Genomic DNA, 13,468 nt, shown 5'->3' on the forward strand with positions numbered 1-13,468 from the left:
GGTGTCTGCGGGGCTGTGTTCCCTCTGTAGGCTCTAGGGGGGATTCTCCCTGCCTCTCCTGCACTTGGTGTTGCCCAAATCCTGGGTGTCCCTCGGCTCACAGCTTCATGGCTCCAGCCTCTGCTCTGCGGTTAATGGCCACCTTCCCTGTGTGTCTCTGCTTCCTCTTCTTATAAGGACACCAGTCATGGGATCAGGGCCCACCCTAGTCCAGTATGAGTCATCTTAGCTAACTACATCTGCAAAGAGCCATTTCCAAATAAAGGTGACATCCTGAGGTTGTGGGGGACAGGCATTTTGGGGGACACTATTCCACCCAGCACAGCCCCAAAGAGTGAAGCGAGCTGAGAACAGAAATTTAATGAGTGCCTGGCCCCTGTCCCTGCGCCTTCACCCCAAACCAGGGACTTATTTCTCCTAATTAGGTATTGTCACAATCGCATTTGACAGGGGAGAAGACTGAAGCCCAGAGAGGTCAGGTGACTTGCCCACGGTCACACAGCAGAGCTGGGGTCTGGGATTCGAACCTATGTTTAGCTGACCCTAAAGCCCTTGCTTTTATATATGGTGAAAACAACAACAACAACAACAAAAAAAAACCCTTCTCCATTATGAAAACCTGCAAATATATACAAAGTAAAGAAAACGGTGTCATAAGTCACCTAGCAGCAAGTCACCAACATTCTCCCATTCTTGCTTCGTCAGCGCTCTGCCCTCTTCCCACCCTAACCCCTTGATTTTATTGTTGCTTTTTAAATTTTTCTTTTAAGTAAAATGTATATGCATTGAAATACACAAATCTTACAATTAGTGAAACGTATTGTCCTTGAGCTAGTACAGTTTTATATATGCTTTTATGTGTCTTCTTTTTGTATTATCTTTATTTTCTTAATTTTCTAACAAAGAGCGGATACTATTTTTATAGTAAGGTGGAAAAACAATAAAATTATGATAAAAACATTAAAGATGCTCCTTTGAGCTGGTCCCTTGCCCTGCCCCCTCCATTCTCATGCAAGGCCTCAGGACCCCCCAAATTTGTTCTGTGCTTTTTCACCTCACCCCTCCTGAGCAATCAGATCTCCTGGGCCCTGCCCACCTGAGCCCAGATCCCTGGGGAAGGCTGCGGCAGGCATGGGGCAAAGGAGTCCCAGTGTGGGGGACCACAAACATGGCTGAGCCTGGGGCTGAGTCCAGGCAAACTGACCTAAATCCTCTCCCTGTTACCTACCCTGGTGAACCCCAACCACTGACTGCTTTCACAAGAACCTCCATCTTCAAAGGAAGGGTGGGGGCCTCTTTGGGTCCCCCTTCTCTGAGTGGCATGTGTCCCTGAGCCAATGCTGTGTGGGGCCTCCTAACCCCATCGGGAAGGCTGGCCTGGGAAGGGTTGCCCAGGCAACCAGCAGCAGCTCCTCCCAGGGCCTGCTGTGGGTGTGCATGTTGCCTGGCAACCAGGTGGTGGCGTCCCTTGAGCCCGGACCACACAGCTGCGTCCAGCCCTGCTTGGCTACCCCTGGGCCTGCAGGACCTCTGGGGCTCTGTCCTTATTCCCCAAGATCAGGACGGCTGGCATCTCCGGTCACAATGAACATTGTTCTCTCCAGGTGAGTGGCTCTGGCTGGCCGGTCCAGGAGGGAGATGGAGGTGGGGTTTTGGGGGCCTGCCTGAGGCACCAGGAAAGATGAGGGCAGTGGGGACTGCTTGGTGGGGTTGGGGTTAAGGTGAGCTCTCCTTCCCACACCACCCCCACCTCAAGGTTAAGGGAAGACAGGGCTTGGGACCACGGAGGCTTCCAGAATCTTGTCTCTGCTTCTCCAGCAGTATTGCTCACAGCTGTGGGGTAGCAGAGTCACTGGGTCCCTTCCCTCCATCCTTCATTCACATCCACCCGGGAAACCCCCTTCATGCCTCAAGCCCCCCTGTGGAGCCACTGCCCATGCTACCGCCCCCGACTGCGTCACTGCTCTCCCAGCTCACCTGCCCTTCCCTGGCGGTTTGCACGCCTGGTTCCTCTGAGGGTCGCAAACTCCAGGGTACCTCCAGACCACCCAATGTGCTTCTTTAAAAATGCAGTTTCCTGGGCTCGCTCACAGAGATTCTGGTTCACAAACCTGGAGGGCGGCCTGGGAAAATGCATGCTTACCTTGTGCCCAGGCGATGCTGGACACAGCTGGAGGAACAGAGACTGCAGCCAGCCGTGTGACCTTCAGCAAGAACTTCACCTCTCTGGGCCTCAGTTTACTAAATTTTAAAATGGTGATGATAACGGTATCGTACTTATGGGATAATCCCTACCGTGTTTTGCAAACTGTGAAGTGCTGCATGAGTTAGGATTTGTTAGGAGGAGGACAAGGGGCTGCTCCTCAGAGAGTTCCCAGCTTTTAGGATGGGATTGGAGGGAAAGGGAGAGAAGCAGGGACAGTGACAAGCTGGGGATGAGGGACAAGGAGAGGGCACAGAGGGCCCAGGAGGGAGGGCAGATACTGAGGCCGTGCTTCCCTCGCTGTCTTGGGGAACTCAATGCAGCGTGTCACACACTGTCACCTCCTGTGGGTGGGCGCCAGGCTAGGAACACACACATGGGTTGGCAGCTCCCACCCCGAGATGTGGAGGGCTCAAGACACCATGTGTGCCGTGAGGTGACTGATGCTGTGCAAGAAGTGCACCCCAAAAGCTCAGGGGAGGGCAGGGGCAGAGGAGGAGCGGGTGGAGCACAGAGGGTGTTTAGGGCAGTGAAACTATTCCGTATGCTGCTGGGATGGTGGACACGTGACATCGTGCATGTGTCAAAACCCACAGAATGTGCAGCACCAGCGTGAACCTTCCTGTAAACTATGGACTTTAGTTGATAACAATGTGTCAATACCAGCTCATCGATTGTACCAAACAGACCACACCAATGCTGGGGAAACTTGGGTGGGGAGGGTATGTGCAATCTCTCTGTACTTTCCACTCAGATTTTCTTTAAATCTAAAACTGTCCCCCAAAAGCTCATAAACTAAGGGGAAAAAAAAGGTTTCATGGTTCAGAGAAGGGAGAGAATTTGGGCAGCGTGGGGGAAAGGTGCACAGGGGAATTTCAGAGGGCAGGGCCCTAGCAGCTTGGGATTGCGGAGTAAAGAATGACTCAGCTAGGAAGAGAAAAGCCCCTTCAGAGGGCCCAGGTTTGGCGCCAAGCCCACCTGCATTCCTGCCCCATCACTGACTAGCCCAGGCAGGTCTCCCTCACCTGCCTTGATGAGCCCAGCGCTGTGTCCTTCAGTGCCACCCTGAGGACCAGGTACCTGGCCCGTCCTCCCATATAGGAGAAGGCTGGGTGGTGGTGGCTCCCATGATTGTGACAGTATCTGCTCCTGGCATGACCACGCTGCAGTGTCCTTGCCCAGAGTGACCGCTCATTCCCTGCCTCTCCAGGGACAGCGGGGTGAGGGTGATGGAGAACACAGTGACCAATGCCGAGAAGTACTTCGGGCAGTTCTGCTCGCTGCTGGCCGCCTATACGCGTAAGACGGCCCGGCTGCGGGACAAGGCGGACCAGCTGGTCAAGCAGCTCATTGACTTTGCCAACACTGAGAACCCCGAGCTGCGGGCCACCATGAGGGACTTGGCTGAGCACCTGGCCAAAGTGCAGGACTATCGGCAGGCTGAGGTGAGTGGGGTCGGCCCTGGCCTGGGATGCCCGGGGGACCCGCCCACTGCCCAGGGCAGGTCTGGGGGCTGGAATTGCTCATGTGTGTCTCCGAAAGTGTCCCTGGAGGGTGGACACTCCCTCCCTGGGGTCACACCTCTGTTTACAGGATTGAGAGCCAGGGAGGCTTTGCTGAGCTGGACGAGGCCAGGAGACCCAGGAAGCCAGTCCTGGGAGCTACCTCTGTGGGCTCCAGGAATTCCTGGCAGGAGGCACATCCCAGGGCCCACACGGGCTGGAGAAGGGACGGTAATCTTGGAGAGGGGAGGAGAAGTTGGGGGCAAGGAGGCTGCAGGGCGTTAGGGAGATAATTCAAAACAGAAATCTCCTGCCAACTCAGAAAAGTCCTCTCTGCGAATTGTGGAAAAGATGAAACAGCTTTACTATTGAATAAGCGTTGGACTGGACAGCACTGCATGTTGCAGGCAATGTGATAACCAGGTCACAAAGAGGGGCAGACATGTCGCCCTTTTACACAACCAAGTAGATAACAGCCCGACACACACGTGTTCTCAAGACAGTTGCGAACAGTCCTCAAGCAACAGGCTTTGGCAGCTCTGTTTCTCTCACGGCACATCCTAGTTTCACGTGGTAACTGGGTGGCCACGTGTGCTAGCTAATCGTCTTTATCTAGAGGGAAAATAAAACTCACAGCTCTAGGACAAGCAGGTACTCAGAGCTCGGAGCCAGGTGCCTGGGCTGACCTCCCACGGAGACACGGAGAGGACGCTGTTTTCCTTGATGTTTACACTTCAAAGAGACGGCTCCCTGGTCCTTAAGTAAAACTGGCAAGGGGCTTATTCCATTTTTAAAAGAGGTTTGCTGACATCTCAAAGGGACAGAGAAAGGATTTACAACTGCAAGTCTCCTGAAAGAAATGTTGCACAGCCCCGAATGTGCAGCTCTGGGGATGCAGACGGCGCTTTAGAAATGCAGGCTGGAGGTGGGGCAGCTCCTCCCTGGCTCTGATTCTCTCCATGTCCCACGTGTTCCTCCAGGTCGAGAGGCTGGAGACCAAGGTCATCAGCCCCCTGAAGTTCTATGGGACACAGATAAAGCAGACTCGGGTGAGCCAGGGGCTCTTGGGGGTGGGCGGCCTCCGGGTCTTACCTGGTGGGATCTGCAGGAAATAGCTCTTCTCTTTTCTTCAGGCTGAGATCAAGAAATTCAAACACATCCAAAACAATGAGATCAAACAGCTGGAAAAGCTGGAGAAACTGAGGCAGAAGTCACCCTCAGATCGGCAAATGATCGTATCCTTCCCCAGAAGTTGGGCTGGGGCCGCTGGGCCATGGCAGCCACTCGTCACAGGTGCCCCCAAGGTTTCTCTGCCCCCGGCCCTCCAGGCAGGAGCTGTGCAGGGGTGGACCATTCCAGCGGGGCTACTTGGGCTTAGCCTGGTTCCTTAACATCACCTTTTCCAGTCCCAGGTGAGTGCCCCATATCTATCTGGGGCAGGCAGAATTGTACACAGGTAACACATGACTTCACAAAGTGACCAGGTGAGCTTTACCTGGACAGAAGCAGATGTGTGGGGGGCCCTGAGTTCAGGATGAGAGAGTCAGAGATTCAGAGAAGGCAGCTGCTGGGGTTCAGGAGAGCTGGGCTCTGTCCCATTGCCGACACTATGCAGTGAGTCCCTCCCCTCTTTGGGCCTTGGCTTCTTTTTCAGGGTTACCTATTTATTGCTCACATGGAGTGGGCACTTCAGCATCGTCCCCATTGTCTAGATGAGGAAACTGAGGCTCAGAGAGAGTCACAGTGCATAGCAGGTAGAGGGGAACCAGCACACTCTCCATGGAACCGTCTGTCCCGCCTGCTGGCAAAGATGTCAAGGGGGTTGGGGGATGGGGTTGGGGTTGGTGGAAGGTCATTCCTGCCATATTTGTAACTGAGTGAGTGACCTCATCCAAGAGTTCCCCTTAATGGATCCAAGCCTGTGGTTCTCACCTAGGTGCCATCTTGACCCCCAGGGCATTTGGCACTATCTGGACACATTTTTGGTTGTCATGATTGGAGGGTGCTACTGACATGAGTTAGGTTCCTACTGCTGCAGTAACAAATGACCATGGGCTTAGTGGCTAAAACACCACAAACACAGTGCCTTATGGTTCTGGAGGCCAGAAGTCCAACATGGGTGGCATTGAAGTGTGGGCAGGGCTGTTTCCCTCTGGAATTTCCAGGGGAATCTCTTGCTTTGCCTTTTCCTGCTTCTGGAGGCTGCCTGCTTTCCTTGGCTTGCAGTGCCGTCCTCATCTTCAGCAGCAGCGTGCGCCTTCCTTCCGTAGCCACAGCTCTGTCTCTGACTCTTCTCCGCCCACCTCCCTCTTCCACTGTTAAGGACCCTTGCTATTACAGTAGGTTTACCAGACCATCCAGGATAATCTCCCCATCTCAAAGTCAGCTGATTAGCAACCTTAATTCCATCTGCCACCTCAACTTCCCTTTGCCATGGGAGGTGACATATCCCAGGATAGGGGTGGAGACATCTTTGGGGGCCATTGTCCTCCCCACCACGTGGCATCTAGTGGGAACAGGCTGGGGGTGCCGCTAAACATCTCACAATGCACAGGACCCTAGCGCCAGGGGCAAGGAATCCTGATCTAGATCAGCGTAGGGTTTCAACCTGCAAGAACACCTCCAAATTCTACCCCAGCTCCCGCTTTGGTCACCCACCACTTTGGTCAGCGATTTGTTTGTATAACAACAGAAATCCCTTCTTTACTGGGGTCTTCCTGGATGCCAGTCCCTGGCTCTCCCTTACCTCCAACCTGGGCCAGGTGTTTCACAAACATGAAGTTGGTATTAAGGCCACATTTTAAAGAAGAGGAAATGGAGTCACTTAAAGTGACTTGCTCAGGGTCACATAGGTACTTAAGTGGCAAATCAGAACTCAGCTCCAGCGTCACCTGACTCTAAAATCCAGGCTCTTCATGTTCTGGGCTTGGCGTGGAGGTGGCTTCTATAGATGCCAATTAAAGGAATGAATGAGTTAGTTACCTAAAACTGTTCCGTGTGCAAGAATACTTATCAATGAATTGGAGCACCTGTTATGATAATAGCTCAGCGGGTGCCCACTGTTCTTAAAACAAGCCTGCAAAGCAGGTCTTATTACTATCTCCTGTTCACAGGCAAGAAAATCAAGGCTCAGAGAGGTTAAGTGGGTTGCCTGAGGTCACACAGCTAGCAAGCAGGTCTGTCCAACTCCAGCGATTGCCCCGTCAGCCATGGTCCTACTCAGCCATTCCTTCTATGACCAAATTGGTGAGAGGCACCGTGAAGCAGGAGAGCTGGCCCAAGAGAAGGGTGCAGGGACTGAGGATGATCAGAATGATGTCTAAGGGCCAGACCATCCCTGTGACACTTTCCACATCTTGTGTCCCTGGGGCCAGGCAGAGACCAGCGTGCAGAGGGCCTCAGTGGACGCCAGCCGCACCACCCACCAGCTGGAGGAGACAGTGGACGCCTTCCAGAAGCAGAAGCTGAAGGACCTCCAGGTAGTGGCAGTCAGTCTCATGTTGGAAGCACTCTGGGCTGCCTTGTGTGTGTGTGTGTCTCTGTGCACGTATCTGTGTGCGTGTGTGTGAGTGTGTGCAAGTGGATGTGTGTCTGTGTGAGCATCTGCTAGCGTGTGTGAGCGCACGTGTGTGAACTTGTGCCCACACAGCTCTCGGGTTCCCGGGACAGTTAATCCTGGCCACAGGGGGTAAGAGGCCGGCTGCCGAGGGCAGCTGTCCCGACACAGCTGGCTGCCCAGAAGCCGCTCGGTGGCCCTGGGCGTAGCTCCCTTCCAGGAGGAGAACTTGACAGACTGTCCCCCCAATACACGCTCCCCACTCCTGCTCTCCCTTTTCGCCCAGTGACCCACAGGATTGCCCTGACTTCCTCCTTCCTCCTTGAAGCTCCAACGCCTTCCTCTGAACGAGCCATGCTGAGGCGCAGTGGGGCGGATGTGGGTGCCTTCCTCTTTCCACCCAGACCCCACTCCAGAGCGACAGAATCCTGGGCCTAGAGCCCAGCTCTTGCAAGAGGGTCTCAGGGAGTTAGGGTCTTTCAGGACAAGCTGATCACAGAGATCCCCACCCCCATGCTGGACCCCCCTCTCGTACACTTTCCAAATTGCAGCCCCAGGAGCTTCTGCCTTTTAAAGCAGACCCAATTTGTCGTTCCTGGGCTTAACACCCTCTGGTGGCTTCCCTTGTTCTAAGGATAAAGGCCAAAATCCTTCCAGGGCTCTTGAAGCCCCAGCCCGACCCTGTAGCCTCATGTTGCATGACACTCTACACTCAAGTGTGCCAAGCCCTTTCCTACCTCAGGGCCTTTGCACAGGCTGTGCCCTCTGCCGGGAAGTCTCTGCTCTCGTTCTGCACTGAGTTAACGCCTTCTCATACAGACTTGGCTCCAACCTTATTCCTTGAAGAGATTCACCTGGACCCCAGATGGGTCAGGCTCATTGTTAATACACTCTGCTCTGCTCCCTCTGGGGGCTGCTGTCCCAGGGGGACAGATTCATTATATATTTAATTTGCTTATTAATGTAACAGATGTTGAATACACACCTACTATGTGCCAGGCACATTGCCTGATGCTGGGGACGCCACATCCAGTCAAGCAAGGTCCCTGTGCTCATGGAGTTGACGCCCTTGGGGGAGACGGACAGCCCATGTGATCGATGGCATAATGTGTGCTTTACACCAGGCAGTAGAGAACCCCATGAAAAACACACTGTGTGTCATCATCACAGGGCAGACCCCCTGCCCCTCGTGTCCCCTACTAGATCCTGGCCACCAAGCCCAGGGCCTGGCACTTAGTGGGGACTCAGTAAATATTTGTGGAATGAATGAATGAGTGAATGAATGAATGAATGCCCATATGGTTGAAACAGTGACAGTTGGTGGTCAAGCTGTCTACGTGGCAGGTGGGACCTAAATAGATCAACAGACATTATTAAGCCTCTGACGTGTGCAGGGCTCATGGGGGGTGCCTATGAGAGTGTACACACTGCCACAGCTTCCAGGCCAGGGGCCAGCAGAAGCGTGCAGTTTTATACAGGTATGCTTACAAACTCTGGGATTAAATTTGTAAGGCACACGTATCCAAACCATCCCTAGGAAAGCCCTCCAAATTTTAAAAGAGAGAAAAACAAGAACATGAGCTAATTACAGATGGCCCCCAACTCATGCAGGTTTGACTTAACGATTTTTTGACTTTACGATGGTGCGAAAGTGATAGGTATTCAGTACCTCTTCCTGGACCTGTGATGGGTTTATCTGGCTGTAACCTCGTTGTGAGTTGAGGAACATCTGTAATTTAACCATAATGCTGGCTTTAGGTTGCATTTCCAACAAAATGATTTTATTTACAAACTAGTTCTCTGGTTCCTGTAAAATAAGGTGAGTGCCACACGGGCTCTGTCACCTAAGTGTGCACCTGGGGTCTCTGATGTGGTGGGCCTGAGGTGGGCCTGGCTTCCAGCTGAGGCTGAGGCTGGGGCTGGGGCTAGGGTGAGGAGCACCGTCTGAAAGCTGCTGACTCTCAAAGGCCTCTGTGAACTGGGACTACTCTTATCTCCACTGCACGCAGAAATAAACTGAGGCTTGGGCGGATAAGTCATTTCCCTAGGGACATGTGCCAGCAAATGTCAGAGCAAGGCCTTGAACCCTGGCCTGTTGGTTTGGCAGCTGTTACTGCCCCACGCAGCATCCCGGGAAAAGAGGGGAAGGGGTGGGAGGCAGGTATTTCCTCCACAACCTTGGGCCCCCTCCCTTTGTCTTTTCCAGGCTGGGGGTGGGGCACTTCCCATGGTCTGTGAACTGGGTGTTTCCAAACTGCAGGCTCCTCTCCCAGCACTAAGCCGCTGTCCCGCTGGGGCCAAAGCCAAATAGAAGCCTCCGCTAGGGCCACCCATCCCCCAGTAAGGCCATGGCTGGGCCTGACATGCAGTAGGAGCCCTGTGAGAGCTTGTGTAGCTGAGACAAGTCATCTGATCGAGAGAAGCTACCATTACGATCACCAATCGTGTTGTGACAAGCTGGCCCCATCAGGCTGTGGACTGAACAGTGTCCACCAGCTGCCCCTCCCCCTCCTTCCCCAGAAGATCCACCCACAGCCTGGATGGCAGCAGCTGAAGGTTTTGCAGCCCTCAGCCCGGAAACACCTGTCCTTGGAGTGAGAAAGGAAAGGATGCTTGGAAAGTGTTCACTGAGGAACCTGTTTCACCCATTCCTGGTGACATGCTGTGCAGGACACATGGGCAACTCTGATCAGAGGCATGAGTATGTGTGACCAGGACCCTGAGGTTCCACTCCTGGGACTCATCCCACAGCTACAGTAGTCCATGAATGAAAGGACACATGTGTGAGGGTCTCTAGGACCGTGTTGTTTGTTACAGCAGAAGACCAAGAACAATCCAAGTGTCCAGGTGCTGGGACTGTCCCATGGATGATGGGTCTGTCCACACGGAGGGGCACTGTGCGGATGTACAGCAGACAGAAGTGAACAAGGAAGCTTCCTGTGGAAAGGTCTCCTGGACTGATTGTTAACTGGAAAAAAGCAAGGATCAGCATGGAGGAGAAAGAGAGAAGAAACGGGGGGCGGGTACACGAGAAACAAGAAACTTCTGGACGTTTTCTCAAGGAGGAAGAGGGGGATGGGAAAGAAGGGAACAGGATCTGAGGGCCGGCCTGTGGCTCACCTGGGAGAGCGTGGTGCTGACAACACCAAATCAAGGGTTAAGATCCCCTTACTGGTCATTTTTTTTTTTTTTTTTTAAAAAGAAGGTAACAGGATCTGGTTGAACAAAAATAAGTAAAAATGACATATTGAGGTTCCCCGCCTAGGACCTGTCCCTGCATGGACTACGACCCCTGCTCGCCCCTGCTCCCATCTGTCCTTTTGAGCTTACCCCAGCCCTGGTTTTCTCACTGGGGTGCTTATGTGCTTTGGGCTCCTCTCCCCATAGAAAATTTTTTCGGACTTTGTAACCATTGAGATGGTCTTCCATGCCAAGGCGGTGGAGGTGTATTCCAGCGCCTTCCAGACCCTGGAGAACTACGACCTGGAGAGAGATCTGCAGGTAGGTCACGTGCCCCATTTTCTATGAGGTGCTGTGGGGTGAAATTTGATTTCGGTTCTGTCTTGATAGAAGCAGTTTTTGTTGGCAACATTTTGTGATTTTTCTAACTCTGAAGACTCATTCGGATGGACTGTTTTAAATATCTACCCCCGGTATCAAACCTAAAGGTGCAGAATTTTTCCAAACGCTATCTGCAAAATCAACATGTTCCTCGTCACCAGGGTGTTTAAAAACAAACCACGAACAACAACCATAACAGGTGTCTCTTGGGTGGTGCTCGGTATAGTTTTGATATAGGACAAAGTGCTTATTATCTCCATCGGATCTGATGAAACTCTAGAATGAGCTGTCTGAGTTGTCGATAACACCCTGCCTCAAACCCAGTGTTATAAAACCACAATTGCTTATCATAGTGATCTTTGGTGGTTTGGGAGGTGACAAGGCTCAGAGGGCAGTTCTCAGGTGGGGTCTTTCACGCTGCTGCAGTTTGTCAGTGGTTGGGACTGGAATCGTTTAAAAGGTTTCCTCGCTCATGTCTGGGAGATGATCCTTGCTGTCATCTGGGTACGGGACAGGTCACAGGATTTTCAGGCCCAGTGCAAAAGGAAAACGTGGGGCCCTTCATCCGACAATTACTTAGGCTTTCAGGACAGTAACGGCAGAGCTTTAAACCCACCACAGGGTCCTTCTGAGTGTGGGGCCCTGGGTGACTGCATGAGCTGCAACCCCACAAAGCCTGCCCTCTCTGGGTCCCCGGTGGGGTCTACAGCCCGAATGTCCACCACGGCCTCCATATGGCTTGGCCTTCCTCATAGCAGGGCAGCTGTTCCAAGCACTGGCTGAGACACAGTGGAAAATCTATGTCTGGTATGACCTAAACTCAGGGGTAACTCATTGTGCCTTCGGCCACGTTCTGTCTGTCAGAAGTGAATCACTACGGCCAGCCCATATTCAAGGGCAGGGGAGTTCAATTCTAGCTGCCAACAGGAGAATTGTCAGGGAATTTGAGGATAAGCTTTAAAACCACCACATGAGGTTAAATAGAGATCAGATGGGCTCTTGTGAATTCCCTCATCTCTACAATATTCTTTTAGGGGCGAGGGCAATCTCTAATCTAGCTATTTTCCCGTGTGTCTATGGACCTGTTACCTAGCCTCTCTGGGCCTCAGTTTTCCCATGTATAACATGCGATAATGCCCACTTACAGGGCTGCTGTAGGTTACGTGGAATGACAAACAGGAAGCTCCAGTTAGGACATGGGTTCCACTGGTGTTAGCTATCGATGGACCTTCTTGTCCCACCACCTTTCATTCCTATCCTACCCCCTGCTGTGTTTTCTGATTGGATCCAACCCGCCCTGGTCTCTCCTTGGCAGGATTTTAGAGACAAGATGAGAGGAGTTTATGGGCATCACGACACTCGGCCACTCACTAATACCAACCCCTCTGCATCTGTCCCGTGGTCATTCGCCAGCCAGGTGAGCACTTGGGTGGATGAGGGTTGAACCTGTGATGAAGTGAAGTGGCGGGGGGAGGACAGATGGTAGTGATCCCAGAGATCAGAGGAGAGGCCATCTGCGAACTTGAATTTGAAACAAGAGGAGGTGGCGATGTGGGGAGTATGGAGGGTCGACCTGGAATTTTGCCTTGAAACAGAACCAAGAAAGGCCGTCAGCCAGTGCGGTGCCCGTGCCAGCCATACAGTGCCCCCCGGGGCTGCCATGTGTTCCAAGCACCCTCCAGAGGCATTCTGAGGTGTTTCCACTTGGGGGACAGAGGGCTCCAGGCAGGTCCACACCTGTCCCAATCCATGGGCCCATGGGTTCCAGAATTCAGAATTTCTCAGATGTTAGAAAAGGAATAAGGTGCATTTACTACATGTTACTCTATGGCCCCAGCATCGCCCATCATCAAACACATTGATATTTCTACAGGGAAAGCCTCAAGTGTTCATCCAAGTAGGATAAATAGCTTCCTGCCAGTCAGGGCAGGGTTGGTCCCAGTGAGTGGGGGGTGAGGTGGGGAGCCAGCCCGCCGTGTGGGTGTGGGTGTGTGGGGAACATCTCATGGCTTTCAGGGTGACTCTCTCTAAAGTCAGTAGAGGAAGAAAAGCCCCCCAGTCAGACCATCTTGGTCCACACTCATGCTCCCAGCTGTGTGATCTTGGGAAAGTCTCTTAGCCTCTCTGTGCCTTAGAAACCTCACCTTCGAAGAGGCTGATAACAGCAGCCTCGTCACAGGGTTGTGCTGTTAGATGGACAATGTACACCAAGCTCTTACAACTCTGGCTGTCGCACGGAGGACACTTAAGGCTCATCACTGCTGTTATTATTGATATTGTTGCTGTGGTTTTTATTATTGCTATTATTATTGTCATCATTTAGAGTGCTCAGAGCACCGTTCAGAGCCAGAGAAAAGAGGAGGAGGTGAGTGAGGACGACTCAAGCGAGGAGGCCCTGGTAGAGGATCTCACAGGACAGGGGCAGGGACTCCATAAGTAGGAAGAGAATCCCCGTGATGGTCAGAAGAGCTGCGGCTGGCCCTGGGTCCTCAGGTGGGCTTTGCTGGGTACCCTTGGGCCAGTCATGTATCCTCCGAGTCTCAGTTTCCTCATCTGTACAATGGACACCGCATCACTCACCTCACAGGTTGCTCTGAGGATCGATGTGCCTGGCATGGTGCCTGGCACTAGTAGGTTTTCAATAAA

At 52.7% G+C, this 13,468-nt stretch overlaps 1 protein-coding gene across 1 annotated transcript; it reads left to right on the forward strand.

The window, feature by feature from the left end:
• The first annotated feature begins 1,584 nt into the window (after positions 1–1,584).
• On the forward strand, positions 1,585–13,262 carry CIBAR2 (CBY1 interacting BAR domain containing 2). Its single transcript, XM_063113190.1, has 9 exons — positions 1,585–1,604; positions 3,414–3,648; positions 4,686–4,754; positions 4,839–4,940; positions 5,112–5,117; positions 7,080–7,184; positions 10,649–10,762; positions 12,138–12,239; positions 13,146–13,262. Exons 1-9 carry the CDS (start codon positions 1,585–1,587, stop codon positions 13,260–13,262), a joined length of 870 nt encoding a protein of 289 aa, XP_062969260.1.
• The last annotated feature ends 206 nt before the right edge of the window (positions 13,263–13,468 follow it).

Source organism: Cynocephalus volans, chromosome 10 (assembly GCF_027409185.1).
Source record: "Cynocephalus volans isolate mCynVol1 chromosome 10, mCynVol1.pri, whole genome shotgun sequence".
Classification (NCBI taxonomy): domain Eukaryota; kingdom Metazoa; phylum Chordata; class Mammalia; order Dermoptera; family Cynocephalidae; genus Cynocephalus; species Cynocephalus volans.